General features: G+C 47.5%; 1 protein-coding gene across 1 annotated transcript; it reads right to left on the bottom strand.

Moving 5' to 3' along the window:
* Positions 1-26,359, bottom strand: SDC1 (syndecan 1). Its single transcript, XM_052809822.1, has 5 exons — positions 26,056-26,359; positions 4,788-4,869; positions 3,232-3,725; positions 2,881-3,010; positions 1-2,310 (listed from the first exon to the last, which is right to left on the bottom strand). The coding sequence occupies exons 1-5, from the start codon at positions 26,110-26,112 to the stop codon at positions 2,144-2,146; spliced, it is 930 nt and encodes a 309-aa protein (XP_052665782.1). The 5' UTR covers positions 26,113-26,359; the 3' UTR covers positions 1-2,143.
* Positions 26,360-27,878: the final 1,519 nt, after the last annotated feature.

Below are 27,878 nucleotides of genomic sequence, written 5' to 3'. Positions count from 1 at the left end.
TTCTTGCCAAAATGCCATTTATTGCAGTATACTTTTACGTGGCATACAGATAACCAAATGTTGCATCTTCTGTTAGAACTCATATTTCATTTGTACCACTTAAATAACACAGAATGTCATGTTTGTTTCACAAACTGTCAGTTTAGACTACCAAAATATACAGTTTTCTTCCTTTCCCCTTAGCAAGGTTGTGAGGTACAACTGAAGTTTACCACTTTATCTTCCTGTGCTTTACAAGAACCTTTTCATAGATAAACCTATCAAACAACATTTCTACATTCCTATACAAAGCAAAGAATTACAGCTGAAATTAACACCATCTGGTCATTGCATTAACCTATAAAAATTCATTCAGTAAAAAAAAAAAAAACAAAACACCAAAAACGAACCAACAAACAAACGTAATGGATTTTGCAGCTTTACTTAAAAACAGCCAGCTACACGTATGCACAAGTTTTCCTTGTGCACAAAGAAGAGTTTGGAATCAAGAAGTGTTTTGGTTTTTTCTTGGGTTTGCAGAGAAGGCACCAATTTTAGCTGCGTAGCAGCTCAGGAGTGTTCTATACTTCATTTAAATTACGCAGGTTTTTAAGTTTTACTGTTAATGTGCAACATTTGTACCAACTGTTGCAATATTCTCCAATATTCTCCAATCATTCCCTCTGGCTCAACAGTACAAATATTTACATCAGTTGTAAACACTCCTCCACCCATCCCATACCTTCTGCACTGAGTGATGACGAACTGAACTTGCAAGAAGCTAACAAAAGGCAGAGCAGAAGTAAGGCTTGTGCAGAACACCACACTTTTCTTCTCACTCGGTTTGAGATACTCTGGAGAACTCCAGACCCTCAATGAGGCCTCAGTGCCCCGCATCTGACAGCACATTGACCACCAACAGCTTCAGGTATCCAGACTTTCGTCAGGAGGTGCTTTTCGGCCCTTACTAGTCTGACATCCCTGGAGCTGCTTCTCTCCAAAGTGCAGGAACAGCTTCTGAAGAGCTGTTCTGGAGTCGCGCGAGTCAAGCACGCCAACTGTTGTATATATTTAAGGCCACCTACGCTTAGCCTTCATCAGGTTTGTTTCAGATGCTATGCTTCTCTACTCCTTAGCTGCGAAGTCATGATACGCTGCTTTCTACCTTCCACCCCTGTGTGCCAAGGTATTCTGTGGCATAGACGGCAGACCACGTTCCGAGACAACCGCTGTAAACAGTGCACAGAGAGGTAGGTGCTACAACACGCCATCAGTCACCTGGCGACTACACAGCAGCGTGGGATAAGAGTATTTGCAGCATGACAGCCCAGCCTAGATTCAGCACCTAAGCAGAGGGAATGTCTGAGATAAGACTGCTTAGAAAAACCTATTTCTTACCTAAGCCCAGAAAGAGCAAGAGGGTAGTGGGACAGTCCAACGCTATTGGTAAAATGAACTCTCCACTTAGTTTGCGGGTCTTTGGGATTTGTTTTGTATTACTGTATGCACCAACTGCTTAGGAGCTGGTTCCGACTACGGGATAATGCTTCCAAAATATAAGTTATTTTAAACCACGTGACAGTCATTTGCTTACCCTGCCCCTCACACCTCCTTTCACTAGAAATCATGTTCATCTTGATGTTTCATAGGCGTTAAGTGCTCCAAATACGGCAGGTAGAAAGAGCTAGAGGATTGCAGTGTACCAAACGTCTGCCCAGCGCAGCAATTTGTTACACTTAAAACATATACATGAATTAAATAGGAAGGATCCCTGCTATATAGAATTTGAGCACTGATAATTGTTTATTCTTGCTAGCCCTTTCCCTAAATATCAAGAGGTTTATACATACAGTGCTCCCTTATCTTCTCCCCACCGCCTGCCCCAGCAGTCTTTAGGTAAACCAAAGTGAGTTTAGGAACTTGCAGTCCCACTTCTGTTCAAAAAAAAGTAAAATAAAATAAAAAAGTTGTGCAAGAAAGCAGGGAATCTTCAATGAATCCAGATCTACTTTGTAGTTATAAAATTTCCAATGGCAAAGTGGTAAGGGCAAATAACCCAATGATCATATGGCTTAAGTTTAATGCAAAGCACACTAGGAGGTCCACGTGCAGGGAGAGAAGAGTCCAAGAAAGATGGAATAAGAAGTGTCCTGAAGATCAGTGTTTATGCATAGAATTCTTCTTGTTTGTGTGGTTTTTGGTATCCTCCATTAGACTGTTTTGGTTCATCCAGTGAATAGCTGCCTTCGTCTTTTTTCTTCATTCTGTACAGCATAAATGCAACTAGAAACACTGCAAACACCAAGCCTACTAGTCCTCCAGCAATAACACCTAGAAGGGGGAAAAAGCCACAAATTACTCTAGACGCCACACCAGATAACGCTAGTATCATTGTAAGTTCCAGATTGTTCCTTACTGCGCGGTCCCTGAATTCATGACTTCCAGAAACTAATTTGTCCTTTTGCCCCCTTCCCAAACCAGTCATCCTGCCGTTACCAAGATGAGAGCCTGCTCATCTACACGAGGTAAACCTAGAGAAACAGATCTCCCAGCGGGCTATGCTGCAAAGCACGCAAGGCTACGTTGTTCAACTCTAGTAATTTGACCCAGGCAGCATTAGAGCAGTTTTACTGTAATTTTTGAAAGGAGCGAAGCAATAGGTTTAAACACAAAATTTCAGATAACTAGCAGTAGCAGCTTTGCGATTAGCAGATTAATATTATGCCCCTGTTAGGGTCTTGACAACACAGAATCATGAATCACCACCCTTATTTCAGAGGTCTAACGTAAAAGGTTGGCTTTCATGCTCAGAGATGTACTTGCAGAACTGCAGCTTCTGCTGCCTGGAAGACTCCTATGAGAGCCTGCTTTTACCAGCTAGAAATCCAGAATATCAGGTACCTCCAAGAACTTCTTTTCTGTCCATAATTCCCGAGGCTCCTGCTGCTTTGGCATTCCTCCCAGAGTCAGCTGGCACTTCTGAGTTCTGGGTGGGGACCAAATCCTCATCTTTAGTCAAGATGAAGTCTCCCTGTTGGGACATACAAGGCAGGTTATTCATGTTTCTCATCATGTCTGTTACTGGAGACTTTCCACAGCTTTGTTTTTTTCTCATCTAAAACCCTCCACCAAAATAACCTAGTAAATCAATCATTGTTTTTGACAAATTACCACCCTTTCCTGCAAAACCAACTTACTAGATAATACTAAAGCCACCTCCCTGGAATGGGTGTCAAAGCTATTAGTCCTCACCGGGTCTCCGGAGCCATCCTCAGAAACCTCCTCATGTGTAGGAACAACGTCCTTGGGAGCTGTCGTCGTGGGGGTGGCAGTGATGTCTCCCTCAGGATGGATGGTAGAGTGGGGCTCAGGCACGTCTTTAGTGTCTGGCATCTCAGAGCTAGGGATTTTAGGTTTGAGCTCGTGGACCGTGCCGGAGGCTTCTGAAGGAGTTACATGAGCCACTGAAGGCAAGTGAGTAGTGGGGCTTCTCACTGTTGTTGTAACTGCATCGTTTGTTGGTTTCTCATCAGGTGAGCCCAGGATGAGCACTTCGTCCTTCACAGCTACCACTGGCTCCTCTGTCACTACATTACTGGTTGCAGGAGGAGATATTACTTCCTTTTCAGTTCGGCTCTCAGTCCCGCGAAACAGCTGTTCGTTGAAATCCACTGGTGTTGCCAGTAATGAGGAATTAGCTGGTTCTCCTGGGATTCTCCAGGTGTGAGACTGGTCAGTCAGGGGACCTGCAAAACAAAAAAAAATATTATCCTTGGCCAGTTTAGAGACCTATTAATAGTACCTTCAGGATGCTGCTCTAAGGAGGATGCCTAACCTGCATAGCCAATTTTTGTTACAACAGCAGTTCAGTTTGTAATTCCTTTTCAGTGGAATAAGGAGGGGACAGACCAATGCGCTATTCAGCAATACTTTATTAGTCATCTGCTTCTCCCCAAGGCACAATTGCTAGTCTGTTTGCAGACAGGTCGACAAGGGGGACATCTGCTTCCAGTACACTGGTTGCTCAGGATGGTTATCTGACTCTTTTCTCATAAATATTTTTTTATTTGATTCAGAGCAGTCATCCATATACTCAAACACCCTTAGTCGCTGGCACATTTGGCACTGATGTCAGGGTCTTATTCCTGCAGAATTTAATCTAAAACACAAGCATGTGGCTGGAAGGAAGCAGAAGGATACCATGCATTAGCTTTCAATAGCTTGCTCTTTCCTCAGTAGCATCTCCTCAACTTCAGCACTGAACACCAAAGGTCTCTCTCATGCAGTTTAGTAATCATTCTGATAGACTTTTTCCCCACCCTAAAACCCCTTTATTCCACTTTTAAAAAATTATGGCCAATGGGAACTTGCACCTCTGATGATATAAAATTTGCACTTGATGTATGTTGGCAGGTTGGGGTTTATGCACCCTCGAGTGGTATCTCCTGTCAGCTCGTAAGAGAGGACAAAGGCCCTTCTTACAGTCTCTCTTCCCCTTGAGTAAAGAATCAGTCCAGTTTCATAACATTCTTCACGCAATACCTCATACTAGCAGTCACATGGAATATGCCTGCTTCTGCTCCCTTTCAAGTCTCCTACAACTCATTTTCTGCTAATTGTTAGTATCTGAAGCAATACAAGATGAATAGATTAGGCTCTTTCTGTGTTCCCAACTCTCATATTCTGGGGCAGGGGGGGGTGTGTATATGATCCTCCCTTCCCCACTTTTAGCTTGGATGCTCATCAAGATCTCGATTGCCACATTCTGGAAGGATCAAGCACGAACAGTACAAGTGCTAATAACTCACCTGCACCTGAACCTGAGAATGCATCGTCATCATCACCAGATGAATCAAGGTCTTCAGGAGGAAGGTTCAGATTTGTAGTTTGCTTTAAAGAGAAGGGGAAAGGTGTGTTAGTGATGAGTTTACTTAAAGTTATCGTGTTGCTTGCGCAGAGTCCTCTAAGGGCTCCTGAAGGTTACACAAACTTTCTTTGTTCAGACTGCATTTTCTCATCCTTCTTCATTCCATCCTCCCTCCCCAAAAGAGTAGTTCTGGTTAGTCTGTTCAGTGTTGGAAAGGGCAGTCTTGCTGTCTCCCTTCTCTGTGCTGCTTCCAGGCTGCACTTGCTTTGGGAAAGAAGAAAGCATGGAATCCGTTTAGAGCTGCATCCTGGTAGCAGCCGATGCTCAGTCCTTACACAACATAACCATTCTGCTTCAGGTTCTGCCTGCTCATGTCTTTGCTATCTACCAACCACTTCATCTGTAAATTACTGCATTACTTCTAAGGAGCAGAAAGGAAAGGGAGACATATTAGTTTGGCTTCTCTGCCTTTTTCAGCCCTTCCAGCGCTGTTCACATATCTGAAATTACAGCGTCTAACTGGAAGTAGAATGAGATTCCCTTTTTATAAGTGTGAGCACTCAGGCTAAGTCCGGAGATAGAAGCCAGCCTTCCATGTAGGAGAATACAACCCTGAGCTTTCTCCATTTATGTTTCAAGGAGTACACTAACCAGCACAGTTCAGTAGCTGAAACAAGAGGCCAAAGCCCTGTTCTACTGCACCTGTTTGTCATAACACACAATGTTCAAAGCTGTTCAGGATATCCAAAGAAGACAACACTAAATAAAGCAGAGTGATCACTTCATGCACCTTGTTGCCCTCTGCTGTATAAACTTACTGTTCCTATCGGTACAACATGCTTGACTCCCAGCTCATAACTAGCCCCAGGTTTATTTCTGCAGGGCTACCATTACCTAACCAGTCATTCTCCTTCTTGAATTTCAAACCAAAGTCCTGTCAGTCACTTCTTCTGAATTTAATCTTTCCCCATCCCACGACACTCCCCGTCTTCCAGAATTTCGATTTCTATCCCATCCTCAAGATGCCCTTGTCATCCCCTTCCACCACTGCCCCATCTGCAAGTTTAGGAGATATTGCATTGCATCATCCAAGCCGATCATAGTTTTATCGGGAGTGTGAAATCTCATTTTATTACGTAAAAAGAACAACATACAGTCTTGCCGGTTTGCAACCAGGCCCACTGTATTTCTCTAGCTTGCATTAACACGGTGTCACTGAAAAATGACTATAACACTCATTTTCATCCTAGGAAGCAGTTAGCCAGCACTAGTATGATCTGTCAAACAAAGCACTTGAGCTCTCTCATTGTCACTTTATTACCTACATGGCTGCCTTTATTGGCCCTATCTCCTTCTCATTCTTTTAAGATACCAGGTTTATCCAGTTTTCTCTTCTGTCCTTAATACCTTATCCATTCCCCACATTTCCATAGAAAACTAGTTTCCAAGGTGGTTAACTAGCCCATTAGATTCAACCTCTCTGAGACAAGCATGTAAGCTGCCACCAACCTAATGAGGCCCAAGATCTTACCCCTTCTAGGCAATCATTGTAGTTAGATTTTTTTTTAAATAACAAGAAAGTAAGAACAAAAAAACCTCATATAGACATTAAACTTTTTAGCACTTTCCTTCTCTACTGGAAAAAAAGGCAAACCAAAACAAACCACTTTTCCGCAAGCTTCTGCAAGCATATTTCTTGAGTAATTTCCAAGAAGAAACTGCCCTTCAATTTTTTGTTTAGCTGCATGTCATGAGGTAATTTGGATTTTTAGATTTGTCCCTGCTTGTTTGCACTGTGCTTTTGCACTCAACCATGGAAAGTAGGTCAGGTAAGTACTTCCTGTATGTTTTTCTTCTTGTGTCGAAGGTCAGTGACTCACACAAGCTGATCTCACTACACTTCAAATATTAAAGAGTACGAACTGTTGGTGCACAAAGAGCATGGAAAGAACTGCCAGGCTTCCCAAACTCTGCTCCCTTGAGCGTCCTTTCCAGTACGTTCAAAAGTGAAGTCAGACTTCAGAAATTGCACCGTTTTGGTCGATGGGGGGGTTGGGGACCACTTTTCTCCCTCCTTTCTTGCACTAGCAGTGGCAAGCACAATCCTTTATTCTCCCACTCCGCTTGGTTTTGAGTGTAAAGGATGCATTGCAAAAGGGGGGGTGCATTGTCCTCCCAGTGGGAAGTCTCTACCTTGACGCAGTTAGAAAACAATCTCTCCAGCTTTTTATTGAGGAAAGGGACTGCCAATACAGTGTAAGACATGTCACCATACACCTTTATCTAGGACTGAGACTAACATCCCCCCAAATCTGAATCTTCAGGCGTAGCTCATAGAGGATTTCCAAGAACACCTGGACAGCTTTGGTGGTCTGCAGACCTTAGCAACACACCTGAAAGGATCACAGACTGTCAGGAAATGAAAGAGCAACTCTTGATCTTGACTACCGAGCCAGCACCCCTTCCACTTGTGGTGTTAATGGATATGGCTTGTTCAGTCATGCCACGCTTCTTTTCTCGTTATCCAGCGTGTTCAGCCAGCCTACCCTTACATTTCCCCTCACACTTGAGCTTTTTAGCCTCTTCCCAGGCTGCTGCACGTTCTACTTCTCCATAGCCTTCGTCATGCACTTCTTTGAATCCTAGTTTGATTTCTGTACCTTAGCAGGGATAGCTAGGTCATCCTAAGAGGAGGAAAGTCCAGTGCAGCCCAGTCTAAACCAATGGAGACCCATGCTGTTCCAGTGTAGAGCTGCCCAGCAGCCACCTGCAAACATGAAGGCAGACTCAGACCGGTTCCTGCCCCCTGAGGCTGGCTACTGTACTTCAAGAGAATAACAGAAAACATGATTCAGGATTAATAAAGTCTGCTTTCCACAGCTTTATATGAGAACTTAGTGAAGTTGCACTAAATGTGTCTTTCTACTTAAGTTGTCCCAAAGTGTTTAGTCCCAAGCTGCTCCTCTGGGAGTTGCGGCATCTCCCTTTGACCAGGTAGTTTGAGGCCTGGGATCTGAGAGGGACTGTCTTTGCCCCAAATACTCAAAGGAAAGTACAGGATTATGCAGATGTACCAGTCAGAATATCCACAAAGTGATGTAACTTCATGACATCGTCCGATTTCACGACACATGAGTGTTAAGGGAACGTTTGCCTAATTTAGGTAACTGTATGGTTATAGAAAGACTACACTTCTTGCTCCGTAGACTACAGCTTCAGTAAGCATGAAAGGCAGTAACCTTTCCTTATGGCACCACAAAATACAAGTACTGCAGAAAGGTCATGCTTCTATAACGATCTGCTGCTGAAGGATTTCAGACACAGCAAGGTTAACATAAAACACTGACTCAGGACAGCATTGGAAGGGATTGAACTAATTTGGGTTTGCATCAGGAAGACGGACCGTGCTGTTCAGACAACAAACACCTCGTGGTCAGGGCTTTTCCATGACCTTTTATTGCAGCTGAGTTACACCAATGAAAAAGGTTTTGATTAGTCAAGAGGATTAGGGGCACAGAACACAGATTGAATCACCAGGTTGTGCTATCATACAAAAGAGCTGAAAATAAATTCCAGCTTAAAGCAAGATTACTCTACCAACAACTTTGCGTTACTTTAGCTCAAAATTTGATTACCAGACTGTTAGATATAATCAGCTGATGTGGATGTGCTTTTAGAAATTACTTCCATCATCATCCAGTTCATTTGTCAGTCCACTGAGACTATTTGTGGACCATTCACATAGTAATCGATGCCGGAGAGGCTGGATGAACACATTTAAGTTCAGGTGGTGGGATCCTTTGAAGGATCTCTGATGGTATCTCATGAATTCTAGTCAAGAAAACTTTCAATTCTTATACCGCACCTACAACACATGTTGCTTTTTTACCATTTAACAAGCTCGTATCTTTTTAGCTGCTTTTTTTTTTTAGCAGCTCAGACAACGCATTAGAAATAACTTGCCAAGCCCTTTTGATTTGGTGTCACTGAATTCGGTTGCATGTGAGGGTTAAAATTTTTAACAGCATTTTTGATATGCGTTAACCAGTTCCCATTAACCAGTGGAAGACCCCCTTCCCCAAGTATCAAAGCAGCCTGTTTAGGGGAAACCCTAGGGAGACTGTTAGCCTCTGCTCTTGCTGAGCGCTGTATTGTTGCAGAACAATAGTTATTCAGTTCTGCTGGGACAACCAGAAAGCTGCTTAGTGGCATCTTCAATTTAATCAAGAATGGGCCAGGCTTTCACAACTCGTTAGCAGTATTATTGGATCCAGAAATCTGACATACTATGGACTTTTTTTTTTTTTAAAAAAAAACAAAAAAGCATCATTTCTAACTATTCTTCAGTCTTCATCTTGGTTGCAGTCTCAGTACATGAATCTTTCTGTGCTTATCCCGTCAGCTGCCACAGAGTTCCCTCCTGCTAGAACACAGATCTGAAGTACTCTCTCATGATGAAGGGGAGATTTGTAGTTTGTTAGTTGATCTCACCCCGCCCAAACTGGGAACCACATTTCTTTAATTTGGAGCCACGGTATATGTAAAAGGAAGCAGCTTTTTTCAAATTGCTCTTTGAGGTAGGCAAAAACACTGGCTTTGCCACAAGCTGCCACAAGCCCTAAACTAGATTAAGGATGATTTGTATCCCACTCTTATTAATCCTAGTTAGTGATCAGCCACAGCAGCGTCAAAAACACTTGAAATCCTCCATTATCTAAATAATGCTGTTAAATTTGCACATTTGTTTCTCCTAATAAATCCTTCTTATTCAGCTGAAAAGGAATGAGCTGTAATGAGCTCTCCCACCTCAAACACTTCCCTGAGCATCCTGCAGATTCTTCCAACTTTATGGGAAGCAAAACCAATGGCTTGCTCTTGTGTAGAGAGACATACAAGAACAAGACAAGCGTTTGCTCTCTGGTGTGCCTACTAAATATGGCACTGGAGCATCTTGGAAAAAGACTTTCACAAGGATTTGAACAGCTCTAAAATAAACTCAAACAGAAAGGTTTGTCTTTCACCTTTTTCTATATATTGAAGAGCAGAGCTAGTCCCTCGAACAGAAATGCTATCTGAGGCAGAGCAGCCTGAAGAGCTGCTAACCTCAAAATATTGCTATTAGTGTGTGGGAAGACAAAACCACCTGCTGAAAGAAATTTTAGCTTTGTTAAACCTTGATATTCTGCAGTTAATAGCCCACGCATGATTAACTACAGTCCCAGATGTCCATGGTCTTCAGACAGCTTAAATGGTTAAAGGAAAAAAAAAAAAAACCAAACCACAAACCACGAGCACCCTCACCTACCCCCCTCCTTCTGTAGGCATACAGACTGCTACCATTAAGTTGACCATGCAGACCTTCAATTTTGTCAGCCATAATTCTGAAGTAGCTGAAACACAACTGATGCTTTTATGCAGCAAGTCAGAAGTGAAGCTTGTGTGCAAGTCTGCTGCATCAGAAGCAGCAGCCGTGTGCCACCATCTCAGCTAATGGCTCTTCCAGTTGGTTCTCCTGTCACTCCACTGCTAAAGTTAACCACCAGTGCTGCTTGGTGACCCTGCAGGTTAATGAAGTAGTTATCTTCCTAGAACAGCCAGACCAAAGCAGCACAGCACAGGCCAAAGAGCAGAGAGACGGCTACAAACCGTCCCACAAACAGCCCATGGACTGCATAGCCGAGATTTAAGCAGTACTTTTATCCCTGGCTAGTGTTCTGATCAAGGCTGTTCAAAGCATTGCAACTATCTGCCCTCCCTATTTCAGCTGGTGTTGTTTCCCACCTCCCTCAGTGAGCTTTTGCTGCATACCAGACTTCATCATCCCCACCCTTCCAACTATCAGTTCATGTCAACTGGAACAAGGCTGGTTAGTGGCTCACAGGGTGCTCCTTCCAAAGGGATGCCATCAGGCAGCTCTCAAGTGGAAAGTAAAGGATGCTCTTCTGCTTAGCAATGCAAGCACCATTTTAGCAGCGAGAGGTAAATACGCCAGTTAATCTGGCTGCTTCTCTATCAGATCATTATTACTATAAAGAAATCTGGAGAATCTTGGTTAACCGAGTTCTTACTGGCCTCCTTTTCTGGTTTTGGCTGGTGACTTGAGAAGGGGACTATCTTTGAGGGAAAGCTCCTAGCTGCAACAGCAATTGCTTTTGTTTGAGGCATGAACCACCTGATCATCACACAGTAGCCACCTCTTGGCACTCGGGCTCTCAAGGCAGTGAAATACCTTCCAATGCCTACTCAAAATAGGATGAGAGCTTTTAGGATCTATTTCACTACGGGCAGAACAGACCAGACTGTAAACTCTGCCCACTGTCCGCTAGGCTTTGATCCTCCTTTTCTGTCGAGTTTTGTGGCCACAGCAGTAGAAGCATACTCTGATCCTTTGAACAAGATGCAGTGGCCAAAGAAGAAAAGCATCCAGCTACTCTATACACGCAGCAGCTACAGTCCCAATACTTCTAGAGGCTCACCTGATAAGTACCAAACTATTACCCAATCAGCATTACATTTTCTCCTTACTGTGACAGGGCAACTTTTATAATTACGTAGGGCTGAAACACAGCAATCAAACATGCCAAGAGCGAAAACAAACCAGCCTGTCACCATCAGGTTGGGTTTCACATTGTGCAGTGGGGCCCTTTAAACTACCGCCTCCCACAAAAGCGTGTCACTTCATGCTTCCTGGGCCATCCCCTGCATAGCTGTTCGTGCAGTCCCATAGTGAACCAGATCAGGGAACTGGTCTGGTTAAAAAAAAAAAAAAAAAAAAAAAAAGGAGGAGAAAACATCATGCAAAGAATTTTCCAGCAGGACAAGTTCCCCAATCCTGCTCGGTGCATGAATGCACAAGTGTTTGTATTGGCACAGGGCAGAGCGCGGCAGCCAGGGCTGCTTAAGCAATTCACAGAGAATCACAGCCTGGGTTCCCGGGATGCCGACACACATCCACCTACCCTGCGGCAGAGGGGCAGTAACATCCCTGCCACCGCCATGCATTATGGAAATGCGCATCACCACCCTCAGACTGCAGGCAACATGCAAAGCAGAGGCTGACTCAAAGGGCTCCTACAAAAAGGAGCAAGGAGAGGGGTTGTAGGGAGAGTTCTTTCCTGCAGAGTTTGTTTGTTCACGATGGATAAGGTTTGTTCCGAAGTCTGACAACAGCATTTTTAAGTCCTCGCGGATCTCTAAACACAGTCGTAAAGGCTAGATAGAGGCCTTACTCAGAGAAGCAGTAGTACTGCTTTTGTCTTGAGCCACCTGAACTTTACAGGAGTGCCGGTGCGACTGCAGTTCCGTACTGGACAAGGAGTATATTGCATGTCCTTCAGCAGGGAGGGCTGAGCAAAGCCAGGGATAGCAGGAGTCCAACAGGCTGACGGACACCACAGCTGGGGAACCTTGTGGCCATGCAACGTACACAGCATCAGTGACAACACGTCACTCATGCGTGCTGCTAGGAGCGTACAGAGCACCATGTCAGTTCTGATGCAGAAGAGCTAGGCTGCCTCCAAGTTCTCTCTCAGCCAGCTCCCCTAGAAGTCTGGTCAGTCCTTCAGCAATACAGAGAAGCAAGTTAGAGGCTGTGCTCCTGCTTTTCCACCTGGAGGATGTATCAAACAAGTAAGGTCCTACACACTGCTTTCACTCATGCCAACCTGCTCCTTCCAGCCAAGCAATACAGCCCAGGCCGATGACTGAATCTCACCGACAGGTCAACACAACCACAGACTGGCACGCAACAAGCACTCGACTCAACTCTGTATCAGTGGCAGGTGCAGGTTGTCACAACGTGGCCAAAAGCGCGGTACCTTTTGTCTCCCACATCCAAGGCAGCCTGTGTTTTGAAGATGCAGTCTAATGAGAAAGCTCTTTTCCCTGCAGCTAATCTCATGAGAAGCAGCCAGTTCAGTTTTATGCTATAACTGATTTTCTTTAAAGAGTCTTCCCTGCAGCTCTTTAACATACTTGATAGTTCAGGCATTCATTTCTTCAGAGAGCACGAGAAAGCCACAGTCAATGTATAACCTCAAAGAGTTGTGCAAAGTAGGTGCAGATCAGTGGGGCCATACAGCTAACAGCTCCAGTTCATCCCGGGGAATTAATTTCAATCTATTTCAGATGGCTTGAGAGATGAGCAGTGAGGTGCATAAGCCGAGACCAGACAAACCTAACTTGTTGTAAAACCCTGTGACCTAAAGTCACCAGCACTTCTTACCTTCTAGTGTAGCAAAACCAGCAGAGAAGATTCAGCCTTTCAGCAACAGCCAGTTCATCTGCTTATTTAGAAAAGTACAGACCAAGAATTGCTTAGTTTCAGCCAAAGCCAGCGGTGGGCTGCCCATTCCAGGAACCCTGACAAAGTAAGGTTAAAAAAGGGGAGTATGCTGCAGGTCAGAAAATCTTCATGAAATGGAAACCCATCCAGCAAAAGGACTCTAGTAGCCCAATACCCACTACCCATGCATACTAGTAACTGCAACACAGACAAACATGACCCTCCTGACGGAAGAAGAAATTAAAAGTGACAGGATCTAAGGTCCCTGCTGCCTCTTCCTCCCCCTGCAGTAGCACAGTCACACGCCCCCGGGCTACCACGTATTCCGACATGGCTAGTTCACAACCTGTAGGATGACCGCAGCATACACGCAGCGCCTGCTGTGGAGTTCAGGCAGGTGAGGTTGAGCAACCCACCTCAGACAAGTCATCAGCAGTTATAGCCACTTAAACGGAGACTGGACTTTGTAATGTTGCCCTCCAACACATGTAAACACATTGACCTTATGTCTTCAACAGCAGTCCGGTCCCTATCCTTAGCCAATTATTCCCATCCATGTGTTGACTTCTGTTACCATGAACAAACAGGCTCGCTTGCATCTGGGTGCAAATTCCTTTCTTTGCCCCATCTCCTGCCACCCGCTCACCCTGTCTTACGGGATCAGCACTGAGGACTGCCACTGGAGTGAAACTCGCTACAGAACCACCGAGACTTCCCGGCATGTGCAACTGCAGTTGCAGGCTTCAGACCACCCGATTGCTCCTTGACAGCATGCACGGGCTGGAGAAGCCAGTCTCCTCTCCCCACAAAGCTAAGAACCAACCCAGCTTCCAGTAAAGCAGACCAGTTAGCATTACAGCCCTGAGACTGATGAATGTAGTCCAAGACTGGGTTTGAGGGAAGAGCTGCAAAGTGGCTAGTGTCTCCATCCGTCCCATTTGAGACTGTCTTCTTCCAGTAGGCCTGTTAGCTCAAACTGGTCAGCGTGCAGCTGTAGGCCACGTGCCAGGATGCCGAGAGGCTCAACCTTGCACGTTCCTCCTGCTGAGGCCATCACTGCAGAACAGGGCGCAAGGCTGCAGCACACCAGCGTCGGGACACGAGAGGCAGTTCAGGGACGGTGGTCCCACAGGAGCACAACTTGCTCTTTTCATCTTCAGCCGTTCAGCTCAGGAAGTCCCAGCTCACAAATCAGAGACGTGTCTATAGGAAAGCGTGATGTGGTCTATGGCATCTCAAGTCTTCAAATTAGGCTGGTGGCACACTATGAATCACTGATGCTGCTCAGCAGCACCAGGAAAACTTGTGTGTGCCTCTGGTCCTGTTTCCTGGAGACAAATGTCATTAAACTTGGCTGGTGGAACTACTACCCATTTCACATGAGCTCCATGCCAGCTTTTATGTGATCAGAAAACTACCCCAAGCAACGTCACTTACAGCTGCATGAGTGCTCTGACCTGAGCAGATGTGTTCCCAGAAGTCAGAAGCAACCTCATCACCGTGCTACACAGTATTCTGGGGGGGAAGAAGCTGTTCTGCTTCACCTGAGGAAGGGAAGCCAACATGCAGCCAGGAATACTTCCTGCCTCCAGGAATTATTATTAGGCAAGAGTAAGTGCAACAGCCTTCAGTATCCAGGCACAAGGCTAGGAGAAAACCCAGGTTCTTATCTCAATCCTGGGAGTTTCCCTCTTCTCCTCCTTGAACTCTAGCAATTACCTAGTACGAGATATGCCAAGGACCCAGGAGACAAAGCTGTAAGATCTTCTTGAAGGATCACAGAAGCATTTTCACTCTATTAGTGACACACAGATGTTTCTAATTTGAGCAAACTGCTTGCAGTGCTACGCTAAGTCAGTGAAATCCAAGTTTCAGTTAAAAATCTCTAGTGTATCATCAAACTAAGGGTTTACTGGTAGTACTTCTGGTTCCTAGCAGCTAGGAAGTTATTTAAACCTCAGCAGAAAGATGAACTCGCAACCCTGGAATACTAAAGGTCTCGGCTAAAGCAGGTTAGTTAGTAAACTTAATGAGACTCCTAAAACCTACAAATAGTTAGCCTTACAACAACAAAAAATGCTGACACAGTATTCTGATTAGTTACATAAAGTTACAGTGGAACCACCCAGACTTAAGGCTTTATAGGAGGATATATCCTATAGCAACTGAATATATCCTATAGCAACTGCTTATGCACAAGACAACAAAAATTACTTTCTATTTGCTGACACTTCAGTGGCAGAAACACCTGCCAGCTGTAAGGCCTGCTGCTATCAAACTCTGCTTTAGCTTCCCCGCTCATCTGCTCATCGTTTACCCTACAGGACATACATCAAGTCCTTCACATCATGACAACCAGCCTGAGACTCAACAATCCAAGACAAGGCCTTCTTGATTGCTTTTGTAAACTCACATTTTCTCCAGAAGGAGGCACAATGAAGTCTCCAATGCTTGTGAAATGTTTCTTTCTGCTAACAATCTGCATTTTCCATACACACATCTCGGACATCTGTTACCTTTGAATGCTGTATTTCATTATAAATCTCATACCCAGCTTCTTAATTACGGCACCACCACTAACCCTCTTCAGGCACACCCCCCATTGAAGAGCTGATTGATCATGGAACTGGAAGTATCCAGAAAGAGCTGCCTGGCTTGAAAAGACACTGTCCCAGTCTCCGTCTCACATGTGCACACCAGATGGCAGGACCGGTCACACCCCACAACCTGATCCCTTGGTGCTGTTATTTGTCAGTCTGCTACAGAAGATCTTGACTATTTGCAAGGGAGCTGCAGAGGTAAGTTAGACTTGGGCAGCAAAATGAGCCAAGAGCTGGCATTCAGTAGCTCCCTTGTGATCTGGTCGTGCTCCCTATAGCTAAGCTCTAATGAGTTCTAAGAAACTCTGTTCTTGCACAGCAAGGGTCACACCAGTCAGCTGCTGGTCTGTTAAGAAGGAACTTGCGAGTCTCAGGCAGCAGCCAGTTGCTGGACTCACACCGACCATGCAAGCAGCTTTAGATTTTGGTTTTGATCCAATGCAGGGCAGTTCCTGCGCCTTGGCAGGTCTTACACTAACACACACTGTTAAGTGTACTTTTTGCATTTGCTTCTACGCCTCACCATTTCCAGTTTCAAGTAAACCAGCATGGATGTGAAGAAATCAAGTCTCTCCCTACATTATGAGGCATGATATCAGGTCTGTTTTATCCACAGGATCTTACAGTGTTGACTAAGCCTAGATTGTTTATAATGCAGAAGTCTTCCCTGCCAAACAGATGCAGTTACACCAGCATGACTAAGCCATATGCACAGAAGGACTGAAACATCTCTACCAGATGCAGGAGCCACATCTCGGATCAGGAATACCCTGCTCCCCCATCCCAAGAGTCTTCTCAAAGAGGCACTTTCAGCATCACCCCTTCCTTCCACATAGTCTTAGCAGCTCCTGAGTGCAGGTGCTAAAGAAAAGCAGCACGTACATGTTTCGGGTACTACTAGTCTCCTTGGAATAAACAGCAGTTGGCCAGATGGTCTTTGGGCACAGGCTGGATGTTTCTCTGAATTACTCTAACATAGAACACAGTTCAGGCTGCATGAACTCCCTTTGAGAAATATGCATGTTCATAACTCCTGGAGCATACAGCAAGGGATCTACCCGTATAAAATGGTGCAGAGATCAAGCTCTCAGTGCCTCTTCTAGGACACTAATGGTCTCTGTGTCCAGGTTTACAAAAGCATTGTTAATCCTGCATGTAACACACAGATCTGACAGCGGTTGCTTACTAATGCCCCGTTTACAGTTAAATTATGCAACACCTCAATGAGATTATGGAAGCTGGCTGGTGTACTTCCAAGCTGAGTCATGAGGGTGTTGAAGTATCATTTCAAAGCTGAAGCATCAAATGAAATCCTCCCATCAGAAACAGTCTTAAAACTGCTGCTGCAATTGTGCTCTAGTCACCTATAGTTCTACTCATTTCAGAAATGAGCATTAGGCATTTCTTGACCAAAAACCTAGTAGATTAAAGTAATCGACTCCGACCTAGAGCCACTCAGTTGCACCGTTTAGTACCACAGAGCCCTGAACAAGGGACTATTACAAAGGCAGGATAAACCAGAGAGCTTCCCTTTGATCCAAGCAAGTCTTACTGTATCAGATACTAGCCTCAGCTGCCTCATGCCTTCATTTTGGGGTATACTGTTTGTTTACCTGTCTTCCTCATGGCCTTGTTTCAGAGCAGTCACCAAATCAGTTGAGGAGGTTAAGGTTTAGGGGGAGATGCTACCACATTTGTGGAGTCTAGATGCTCCCCTGCCTCATATGGGCAACTGTAAGACTTAATCTGTGATTTAGACATCCCTGCGTTTTACACGTCTGTACTGTGAAGAGGCAAGAGACATCGCTAATGCCACCTCTGATGGACTGTCAGGCATTAAGACAAGTGAATAAAACAGTATTAAAGATTGCAAGGCAAGGTGAAGTGTTTTAGTACCAAGTTACTCCTACCACAACACGTCCCTTAGTTCAGGCAAGTTTCTGGCAAGGAGTACCATCGGGATAGCTAGATGCTACATAACAACAGATCAAACTTGTAAGACACTGTTCAAACATCACTAAGTTAAAGATATTTCATATATGAATAAACCTCTGGGTCTACTCACTGACTACCAACTCTAGTCAGCACAATATATCTCTAAAGAAAGCAGAGCATAAAATGCTGAAGGACCACCTTGTGGGCCAATTCTAAAAGCACAGGCTCAATCACTGGCATGTACCAGCACCATCACTCCTTGCCCTGGTTTCAGCTCAGATAGAGTTAATTTTCTTTCTAATAGCTGGTACAGTGTTATGGTTTGGATTTAGTATGAGAATAATGTTGATAGCAACAACTGAAAACATCAGTGTGTTAAGTAGTGTTTATACTAAGTCAAGGATTTCTCAGCTTCTGATGCCCAGCCAGCAAGAAGGCTGGAGGGGGACAAGAAGTTGGGAGGGCACACAGCCAGGGCAGCTGACCCAAACTGGCCAGAGGGATATTCCATACCATGTGATGTCATGCCCAGTATATGAACTGGGGGGAGTTGGCCTGGGGAGGGGGGGGGGGGCGTGGATTGTTTGGGAATTAACTGGGCATCGGTCAGCAAGTGGTGAGCAACTGCATTGTGCATCACTTGTTTTGTATATTCCAATTTTTTTTATTATTGTTATTGTCATTTTATTATCATCACTGTTGTTTTCTTCCTTACTGTCCCATTAAACTGTTCTTATCTCAACCCACAAGTTTTACTTTTTTTTTCCCCCAATTCTTTCCCCCATCCCACTGGGGCGGGGGGGAGGAGTGAGTGAGCAGCTGCATGGTGTTGAGTTGCTGGCTGGGGTTAAACCACGACACTACTACACTGAATGCTTTGCTGTTCCAGGTTTGTAGTATTCACCTCGCAAACCTCAGCTGATTGATTACTCAAGATTTCTCACGCAACTGCAGTTGCTCATCCTTCTGAAGCATCCAAAAAGGTTCAGTTTTCAGTGAGAGAGTTGTGATCTCCTGTTACGAACTTTCACTTTCTTTTACTGGATACTGCAGTTTTCACAATTTCATAATATTCTGGGCCTGCTGCCAGAGACCCACTGGCTACATCCATACTAGTAAATTAAACAACATCAGGGAACGTCCCCGGGCACTGGAACATCAAATTATTAGAATGATCTCTGGCACAGTTTCGAGCCTTGCCAACTGGTATGCCCCCAAATAATGCATGGGAAGGTTCCCCAGCAGGCAATCTGGTGGTGGGGGAATGTTAAAGGATAGGTCAGAAAATAAGATTTGCTATACAACTGGGACTCTAGCATTTAAGTTGGCCACAGGACAACTAGTGTCCAACCTCTTTTACTTACTAGAATCAGCGTAAGGAGGTTTGGTGGATCTTTTCAACCCCTTTTGGCTGCATGCTGGGGAGGTGGGGGCATACTGAGCAGTTAGCACTTTTCAGCCACTGCAGTAATAACTTCTAATTATTCATAATTGCATCTTCCAGCTTCTGTAGCAAGAAACTCACCATCATTTCACAGCTCGGTGCGACTACAGATGCAGACTGAGGAACTTTTTGCAAGTTAAACACCCTTCAGAGCAGAGCCGATGCTGCTGGAGGATTAAGCTAGCAGCTTTCCTCTTCGAGGCCATGAGTCAGTTGATGTAAGCGCACGATAGCAGAGCACTCCTTTGCCACTGCCCAGACACGCCAGAGTCAGCCTCTTTTGTTAGGTGCTTTGTTCACTGATGGGAAAGTAGTCACAATCTAGATGATTCCTCCGTTAGGACAGAAAGAGATTTAGAAGTCAAAGCTGTCTAGCTGCAGGCTGTTAGGCAAGTTTCGATGCAAGCCTCACTACCACTTTTCCACTGCACGTAGGTGCCACTTACACCCTGTTAGAGCCAGTGAGGTGGACAAATCTCATTTGGCCATCAAATCTGCTGGTGCGAGAGTCTCTGTTACAGTTTCATAAGCACAGACCACAACAGGGGAGTGAAAAATATCACATATATTAGTGTTCGCGTTAGATAGGAATTCAAGCAAGCTTTGTGGTTCCTCTAGTTTGGGCTTTTAACTCCCCTTACCCTTCAACTTCTTGACCAAAGCAAGCCTGGGCTTTGTCCCTAAAGAAGATACCTGTTAGCTGGTCAATGGGATAACAGGTCCTCTCTTCTGCAGAGATCTCTTACCAGAGACTGATGTTTTGGTAGGTAGACAGGCTGCTCTGAGCTCTTGTGGTTGTGCAGAGCACAGGCATCAAATCTCCCAGATCACCATCCTGGGGTCAGGGGATACGGCCTCCAAATCCTGCTGTGAGCTGGTCAACAAATAGCACATGACAGGGACAGACATCTCTCTATATAAATATATACATACCTGTATTTATATTTCTCCACTGGTCTCAAAGCATACAATAAGGCAGCAATAGGGTCCTGTTTTGGGAGAGGAAAGAGTCCGGTAGTCTCTTCCTACAGCACTGTAGCTGCCAGCTCTGATCCCCACGGAACATACAAAGGCTCCCTACCAACACAGCCACAGCAGTACCGCTGCTATGACATGGAGCTTCACAAGAGCTCTCATCTGGAAATCGTTAGGTTAATCACTGCTTGCTCTCCAGATGGTAGACTGGCTCCACTCTCCCCTGCCCACCTCTGGCTTCAATATACAGTCCACTCCTCTAGTAATCCCTAGATGCGAGGGGCTGGACTGGAGCTGCTGACTGGCTCTGACCAGGATGCGTACCGCGACCAGCGTTCGAAACTACTTGGAAGAGCTTTCCTGTGTACAGCACAGGACAGTCATGGCCTGCAGTGCTGCCCACAAAGCATTCGGCACCTAAATGCTCCCCTTACAGCTGGAACGGAGTTCAAGTTTCCTTCCATTTGAGAGGCAATAAGCTCCTCGTCACGAGGCACGGGCAGACAAAGAGCAACCCCCGTTCTCTAGCTATGGCTTGTGTACGCTCAGGTGATGGAGCCAGGGCACTCAGAGGAGTTGTTGCATGAACCGGCTGTACTTAGCAGAAGGCTGGTTGACAAGAGTGTGTGCCTGGGACTCCCTACAGCCAAAAATCTAGACCGTCAGCCTTTGTTTCCATGACTAGCATACAAGACATTGTTATTACTGCACAGGCAGTGCAGAAAAGTTACAGGGTGGAGTATGACAAAAACACAGAAGCCTCCGTGAAAGGCAAGATACCCACGAGTATTTTAAGCTGGTTGGGAGGCAGTTCCCTATCTTTTATCAGTACCTTTGATTTAGTCAGAAGTCATTCTGCCATAGCAATCCTGAAGACCTTTCAGTTATTAGAAAAGCCCTGAACACTAAGAGGCAAAATGAGTGGACATTAAAGAGAACCATATTGCAAAAACAAGGGCTATGGAGAAGATAGTTCTGCCAGAGAACACAGCAGCAAGGCACTTCAGTGAAGTAGCAAGAGCTCTTCAACTGATCAATACCCAAAGGAGTTTCAAACTAGAAGGCTAGCAGAAAAAGCCATAACTTACGACACCTCCATGACTCAGTTGTAACTGCAGCTCCAGTGACTCAACGGGAAGTTCTATTACCAACTCCATCCAAATCCCACTAACACGCTGGTTCCCATCCAGCAAAGCAAGCCTCACTGGTGAGACTGGTCTCAGCGGTGAGATACAAACGTTACAGTCAAGCATGGCAAGGAGCCCAAGCTAACAGACTCCGTTGGACCCATGCCGGTTCCACAAGACCCAGAACGTTGACTGCAGCCAAGCACCGCTTGAGAAACTGAGAGGTTGGGAAACCACCACATTAGCAGATGTTGCTCCACAAGAGTTGCTTGTAGGAGGTCCAAATGTTATCTCACCTTGAGGTAAGGCTTCACAGTGAGTAGCTTTTCCACTAGCATCTCCACTAGCATTTCTCCAGGAGAAAGTGCACTATCCCAGGTTTCTAGCCAGGCCAGATAAAGCTCATTTCTGTGGTACACCAGTAGCCTAGCAGAGCAGTAGTTCAAATGAAGTTCGCTAGCCAACTCTAACTTAGGACCTGTTAATAATATTGACACTCGGCACTCCTAAGGAGAGACCACATGCCCTCTGCAGCCTAGAGTATCTTCTCAGCTCAGAAGAGAAGTGAGCCTGTAAGAAACACCAAAAGTCCTTGCACTGTTGGTCAAAACAACTTCCACTTTGCAAGTTCACTGCCTGTATCAAAGTCTAGGGAGCAGCAAAGGTTCCTCACTTCTAATCCACAAGTAAACAGTGCCTTAAATACTGAAATGCTCAGCTCGCAATCCTCCCCCCCAAAACACATCCACTTAGGTTTCTGCTCATATTCCTCGCTTCAGAACACTGATACAGGACCCAACTATACTCCCTCATTTCTTCCACAGCCTTTAGCAGAGCAGGACCACGGTATTGTTTGGAGGCACTGATCCAGCTGCACTAGAACAGGAGGGAGCTGTTGTTCTAGCTGAGAACTGATGTTTCCCACTGCTTTGCTAGTTCTCGTGGCACAGAAACAGCACCTGTCCAGTCTGTTTGTTTATGGAGAGAGTTACCATGAAAACTTCACAAATAAAAAGACTATCACTTCAAGCTAAATTGCTCTCAGGTAAAGATACTAAAGGTGTCGATGCTCCCCTTATATGCAAAATGAGATCTAGTCAACAAAGCCCCGGCAAAGCAACTCATCTTGAAGCAGACGTGCAGGGGCTGGTCAGATAATCGCTCTCTTTGGCTCCACTGATTACATCACCGTGACTATAATGAGAGCTTAGGCACCTAGCACACACACAGACACCTACATTTAGGTGCCCTAACATCAACTGAACATTGTCCTGAGGGACTAGTGCCATTTGAAGTACCCTATGTCTCAGCGAGTGCATCAATCTCCAGCTGTCCCGGAGTGCTGTACTAATAGTTCCGAGTTAATAGAGTAGGAGTCATCCAAGACGAAAATACTAACGCTGCAATGCTGAAGCACAGCAATTTTGTCATTGACAGCACCTCCTCGGGAAAGGGGTCCGGTCCTATCTTCTCGCTCCCAAGAAGCTCCCTCCTCCCTGTAGCAGGCCCTACTAAAATCCCATCTCCCTAGATGCCGGATGACACAAACCAGTGTGGAATGTCCCTCTCGGAGGCATTAGCGTGGTTCTTGGACACAAGAGCCACTTCAAACAAGGTTACGACAAAGCGCTACTATACAGGCCACCTGGAGACACCTAAGCCCTAGCAATGCAAAACACGTACTTAACATGGACCAATTTTGCTGCTAAAACAGCAGCCTACATTTCAGGTTAGTGCACTAGCTTAATTTTAGAAGGCTTACAGGTTTCTTGCACTTGCTGTAACTTGTCTCGGGTTGTTAGAGAGGATTGTTTGGTTTCCAGAAGTTTCAGAGTGCTGCCATTAAAAATGTTAGCTCTTCTAGATGCTTGAAACGGCGAGAAACCTGGAACAAAGGACTACAAACTTGCACCAGAGCCCCCTTACACGATACAAACCACAGCTTATTAGTCTCTGCTCTAATCAGAGTTGACCAGATACAATAGAGTCACCATTTTACCGGCAGGTAGCCACCAGCAAGTGAGTGTTCAGATGGGAGAAGCGCTGTTTATAGTGCTTGATAAATAATGTGACGCCGCACTGCAGGTACTACAGAAGAAAGTGTTTCCTCCTTATCCACTGCCTACATGTTTAATAAGCAAGCTGGACTACCTAATTTCTTCTAATTAGTTTACATTCAGATAGGAATGACATCACCCTTGGAAAAAGGTTCTGCCTGCTCTGCTAAGCTTCTGTTAACTGCCAGCATGCACCTACACCAGATGAAACAATCAAACCCCTGTTCTCCTTCACGGTACAGCCTGGATTGTCCACTGCCCTCCTGGAGCAGGCTATGCATCTTGGCTCAGTCGGCTTCATGGCAGGGTTATACCACGTAAAAGGTTCCATTTGAAAGAATAACTAGGTTAATCCATTAAGATGCATCAGCCTTCTTATTTCAAGGAAATCAATGCCCCCATCATAACAGCAGAGGGCAATTACTCTCATACAAGGTGTTTTGAGCAATGAAGTGTCACCTTGAAGAAGAACAGGACCCTCCCCAACCATTCCTGCGGGTAAGAGTACCCGGAAAGAAAACAGCTATCGTTCGGCCACTTTCTTGGTCCTGCTTATTATTATTCTATGACAATATGCATGGATGCGTCAAGTCATCCGGCACTAGCCAAGGGTCAAGTGACGTGCCAGCAGCAGTGGCAAGCTTTCCAATAATCGGACCACCAAGAACCCAACACAACCACGCCAGTGCCCGCAGCACTGTGATCTGACATACGCAAAGGACTGCGTAAGGTCACTCTGCTTTCTGTGCCCAACACACGAGGCGTTCTGCCACTTGATGCAAACACGTAATTATTCCAGATGGGTGGGAAAGGCAGCTTAGCCCGTGTCATTGACATTTCGACACGGGAGAAAGGCCACGTGATCACCAGAAGGGAAACAGCCTCGACGCTAAGTCACTGTGGAGAGCCCCAAGGACTTGGGTTCCTCCATGTGTTCACCCAGGAAGCCCCTCAATCTGAAGCGTCATCCGAGCCTGCGTGTCTCTTGCAGACAGAAAAACTCCAGACAAGCATCTACTTCATGTCCTTATGATTTCTAGTAAGGAATATTTATCACAGGGGAATTTTATCTGAATGCGCTACAGAGGCTGCAAATTAACTGCAGTTTTCCCACTTCATTCAGCAGAAAGCTTATTCAGAAGCTATGAGCAGAGCCCTCTCCCCACGAAACAGAGCTGATTACGCACACATGCTTGTCATTTTTAGCTGTAACCACTCGCTACCACGTGGGCTAGAAGTGTACGTGTCCAGATCTACAGGTAGGGCTCCCAGGCAGAATGGTACAGGAAAACTGGAGGTATTCTGAGCAGCTTGGATCCTGCCGAGCAGTTTGTTCTGCCACTCCTTATCCAACTGCTCCTGTAGTTCATCTCCAGACAAGTTTCAAACCAATTATTCCCTTCCAGAAAGAAAAAACCGCCGGTTTTGACTCCGACGATCCCGCCTGCTCACGCAAAGCCTCCCGTCCCACTTTTTCCTTCTAACGCACCCAAAGGGGAAGACTCCGGCGGCGACGCCCACGCGGGCGGCCGGGAGCCCGTGTCCCCCCCCAGGAGAAAGGGACGGCGACTCGGGCTCTGTGCCCCTCGAGAGGCGGCCACCGGCCCTCCTACCCCACACCCGCTCACCCCACGCAGCGAGCCCAGGGCCCCCAGCACGGACCAAGCGAAGCACTTTTACGAGGCCGCGGTGCCAGGTTTCTGTGGGAAGGCCCTCCTCAGGCAGAGGGGAGGCAGGGAGCCGGGCGGGGGGGGGGAACACACACACACACACACACACACAGCCGGCCATCTTCTGTTCACGGATGACATCTGGCGGCTGCTGCTGGGCGGAGGCACAGCCTTCCCGGGTGAGAGGCTGCCCGCAGCCCCGCGGGGACCGTCCCCGGGACACCGGAGTTTGGAGAAAGCTCCAGCCTCGCCATGGCCGTCTTAACTACGCTCAGGGGGAGCGCACGAAACGAGGGGGGCGGTGAGGAGGGAGAAAGCGGACCCCCCCCCCCCCACGGGCACGGGGAGGTGGGGGGGGCAGCCGGAGGATTCGTGCGCCGAGCCGACCCCCGGGATTTTTGGTTTGGTTTTTTTTTTTTTTAGTGGGCAGGAGGAAAAGGCATCCGGGCGGACCCTCTGCCGGGCACAAAGGCGGTCGGGGAGCAGCCGACCCCGAGCTCCCTTCGGCGCCGGGCTGCGCCAGGGGCGCGGCAGGAGCACCCCCGTTTCAGAAGCCACCCGTGACCGCGGGGGAGGGCTCCCCGGCCGCCGCCGAACCACAAAGGGCCGCATGCGAGCGCTCGCCCCAACTCGCCCGCTCCACGGGGCGCACCACGCCGGAGGGAGGACGGAAGCATCCCCCCCCCCCGCCCCCCCCGCCCTGGTCCCCCTCCCGGGCGCACCGAGGGGCTGCCGCTCCCCGGCGGGGGGTTACCGGGCAGCGCCGCCCGCCCCGCAGCGCAGCGCGCCGGGGCGGAGCCGCCGGCAGGTCGGGATCAGCCGCAGCGGGTCTGGTTTGAATTAAGGCTGCCGGGGCAGCGGGGGCTGGAGCCCGCCGCCAGCACAAAAGGCCACCGAAGCCCTCCTGGCAGGGCACGGCAGGGCACGGCTCCCCTGCAAGAACCTGTCGGAGGGGGGGGGGGAGCCGGGCGGCTGACGGGGCGCCGCGGCCCCCCCCCAGCCCGCCCCGGTCCCGGTCCCGGTCCCGGTCCCGGCCCCGCGGGCCGCCCGGGCCCCGCCGCCCCACGTGCGCCGCCGCCACCCCCCCCCCCGCCCCCCCCGCCGGCAGCGGGCTCACCGGGACAGCAGCCTGGAAGCAAAGGGCCACCAGCCACACGGCCACCACGCTTATCATCCTTCCTCCTCGCCGGGCCTCGGGAGCGCGCAGCCTGCCCCTTCCCCTCTTCCCGCGGTCTCCTCCGCCGCTCTTGCCCCGCTCCTCTTACTGTTCTTTTAAGTAGCTGCGGGGTCTCTCCCTTTTCTATTTTTGTCTTTTTTTTTTTCTTTCTTTCTTTTTCCCCCCTTCACAAGCCGCCGAACCACCCTCCCAGCAGCGCTGTGCGGCGGCAAGGAGTTGAACTCTGTCTTTTAATGAACTCACTGCAACAACCTTCACCTTACGGCCAACCCCCCCCCCTCCCCGGCCGGCTCCGCCTCCGCTCCCCTCCCCGGCCCCGGGCCCGGCCCGGCCGGCCCGCCCTGCCGCCCGCCCCCGCTTCCTGCCGCCGCGCTACCTGCGCCGACACCGCCGGGCCCGGTCCCCGTCCCGTCCCCCCCGTTGTCCCCCCCCCTCCATCCTCATCCCCGTCCCCGGCCGGCGGCAGCCGTCGCTTCCCTCCCATTGCATTCCCAGATTTCCTCTGCGGCAGCGGCAACGCTCCCGCCGAGCTTCCTTCCTTCTCGCTAAAAATAATAATTATTAATAATAATGGTGATGTTAAAAGCGTTCCCTTCCCTTTCCAGTGTGGGAAAATCACGGGGGTGCTCTGCCTTCCCCCCTTCCCCCGGCACCGCTCCCGGGACAGCCCGTCTGTGCAGAAGCTCCCGATCCCCTCCCGCGGGGGGTTCCCCCCGAAAAAATAAGGGTTTGGGGTTTTTTTTTGGGGGGGGGTTGTCCTCCCTCCTGCCCGCGGATCCCCGGGGCTGGCCCCGCACCCTCTGCCCGTGCGCGCCTTCGTTGCACCCGATTTTCTGCTGCTCGGGTTTTCTGGCAGCGTGAAATGCTGCGAGAGGTTTGCGGCAAAAAGTGCTGCTTTAAAAGAAGCGCCCTCCTGCAATAAATTACCCCCGCTTCTCGAGTTAGAAGCAACTTCAGCGCTGCTGCGGGTGGGTCGTTTGCACATCTCACCCTAGATAGCAAAAATGAGGCAGGCAACCATCCCGCAAAAAATAGACCACGGGCTGAATTTTATTACCCTGCCTACAGGGTCAGGGCTGGAGTTCCTGTTTGCTTCCAGTCAATTCAGTTGCCTTTTTTTTTTTCCTCGCGTGTGTGTGCCAGCGCATGTTGAAGTGTTTGCTATAAACAATGCAACTGAATGTGTGCGCAAACATTATTAAAAAAAAAAAAGGCAGTTTTTAAGAATTAATACTGCTGCTGGGAGCTGCAGGAGCGCATGTTGGCCGATGTGCACTGCATGCACGCGGAACAGCTGGATGGATGAGGGATGTGGCCAAGCCTATGGGCATGGGACCGTGCTGCCCCGGGACTGCTGGGGGAGGGGGGGTACCCAAAAAAGAGCCGTAACTGGTGCTTCCTGGTTGCTCAGGAGGCTTTTGGTGGGTGTTGGTCCATCTCTGCCAGACCCAGGCTCCCTTCCTACAGCTGTGGCCCAAAGGCTTCATGGACCTAATTGGATAGTCAATGTGGCTAAAACTGTTGTGATTTTATCAGATGCCTTTAATTAGCTTTCTTTCTTTCCCTCTCTCTTAAATTACTCACACAGCCTTCCTAGGAACGACTCCCACCACGACACCTTTCCTTCAGGTGAGCCATGGCCGCCCCGTTCCTCTCCCCACGATGGGGCCGATGGGGAGAAGACGGCACCCCACAGCCAGGCGAGGCAGCCAGACGGAATGGCGGGGTGGGGAAAAGATGCAAAATAAAAGCCATGGGGGCAC

Source organism: Harpia harpyja, chromosome 15 (assembly GCF_026419915.1).
Source record: "Harpia harpyja isolate bHarHar1 chromosome 15, bHarHar1 primary haplotype, whole genome shotgun sequence".
In the NCBI taxonomy this organism is placed as follows: Eukaryota; Metazoa; Chordata; class Aves; order Accipitriformes; family Accipitridae; genus Harpia; species Harpia harpyja.
Note: the sequence above shows the minus strand (reverse complement) of the source record. Positions and strands in the feature narration are given on the sequence as shown.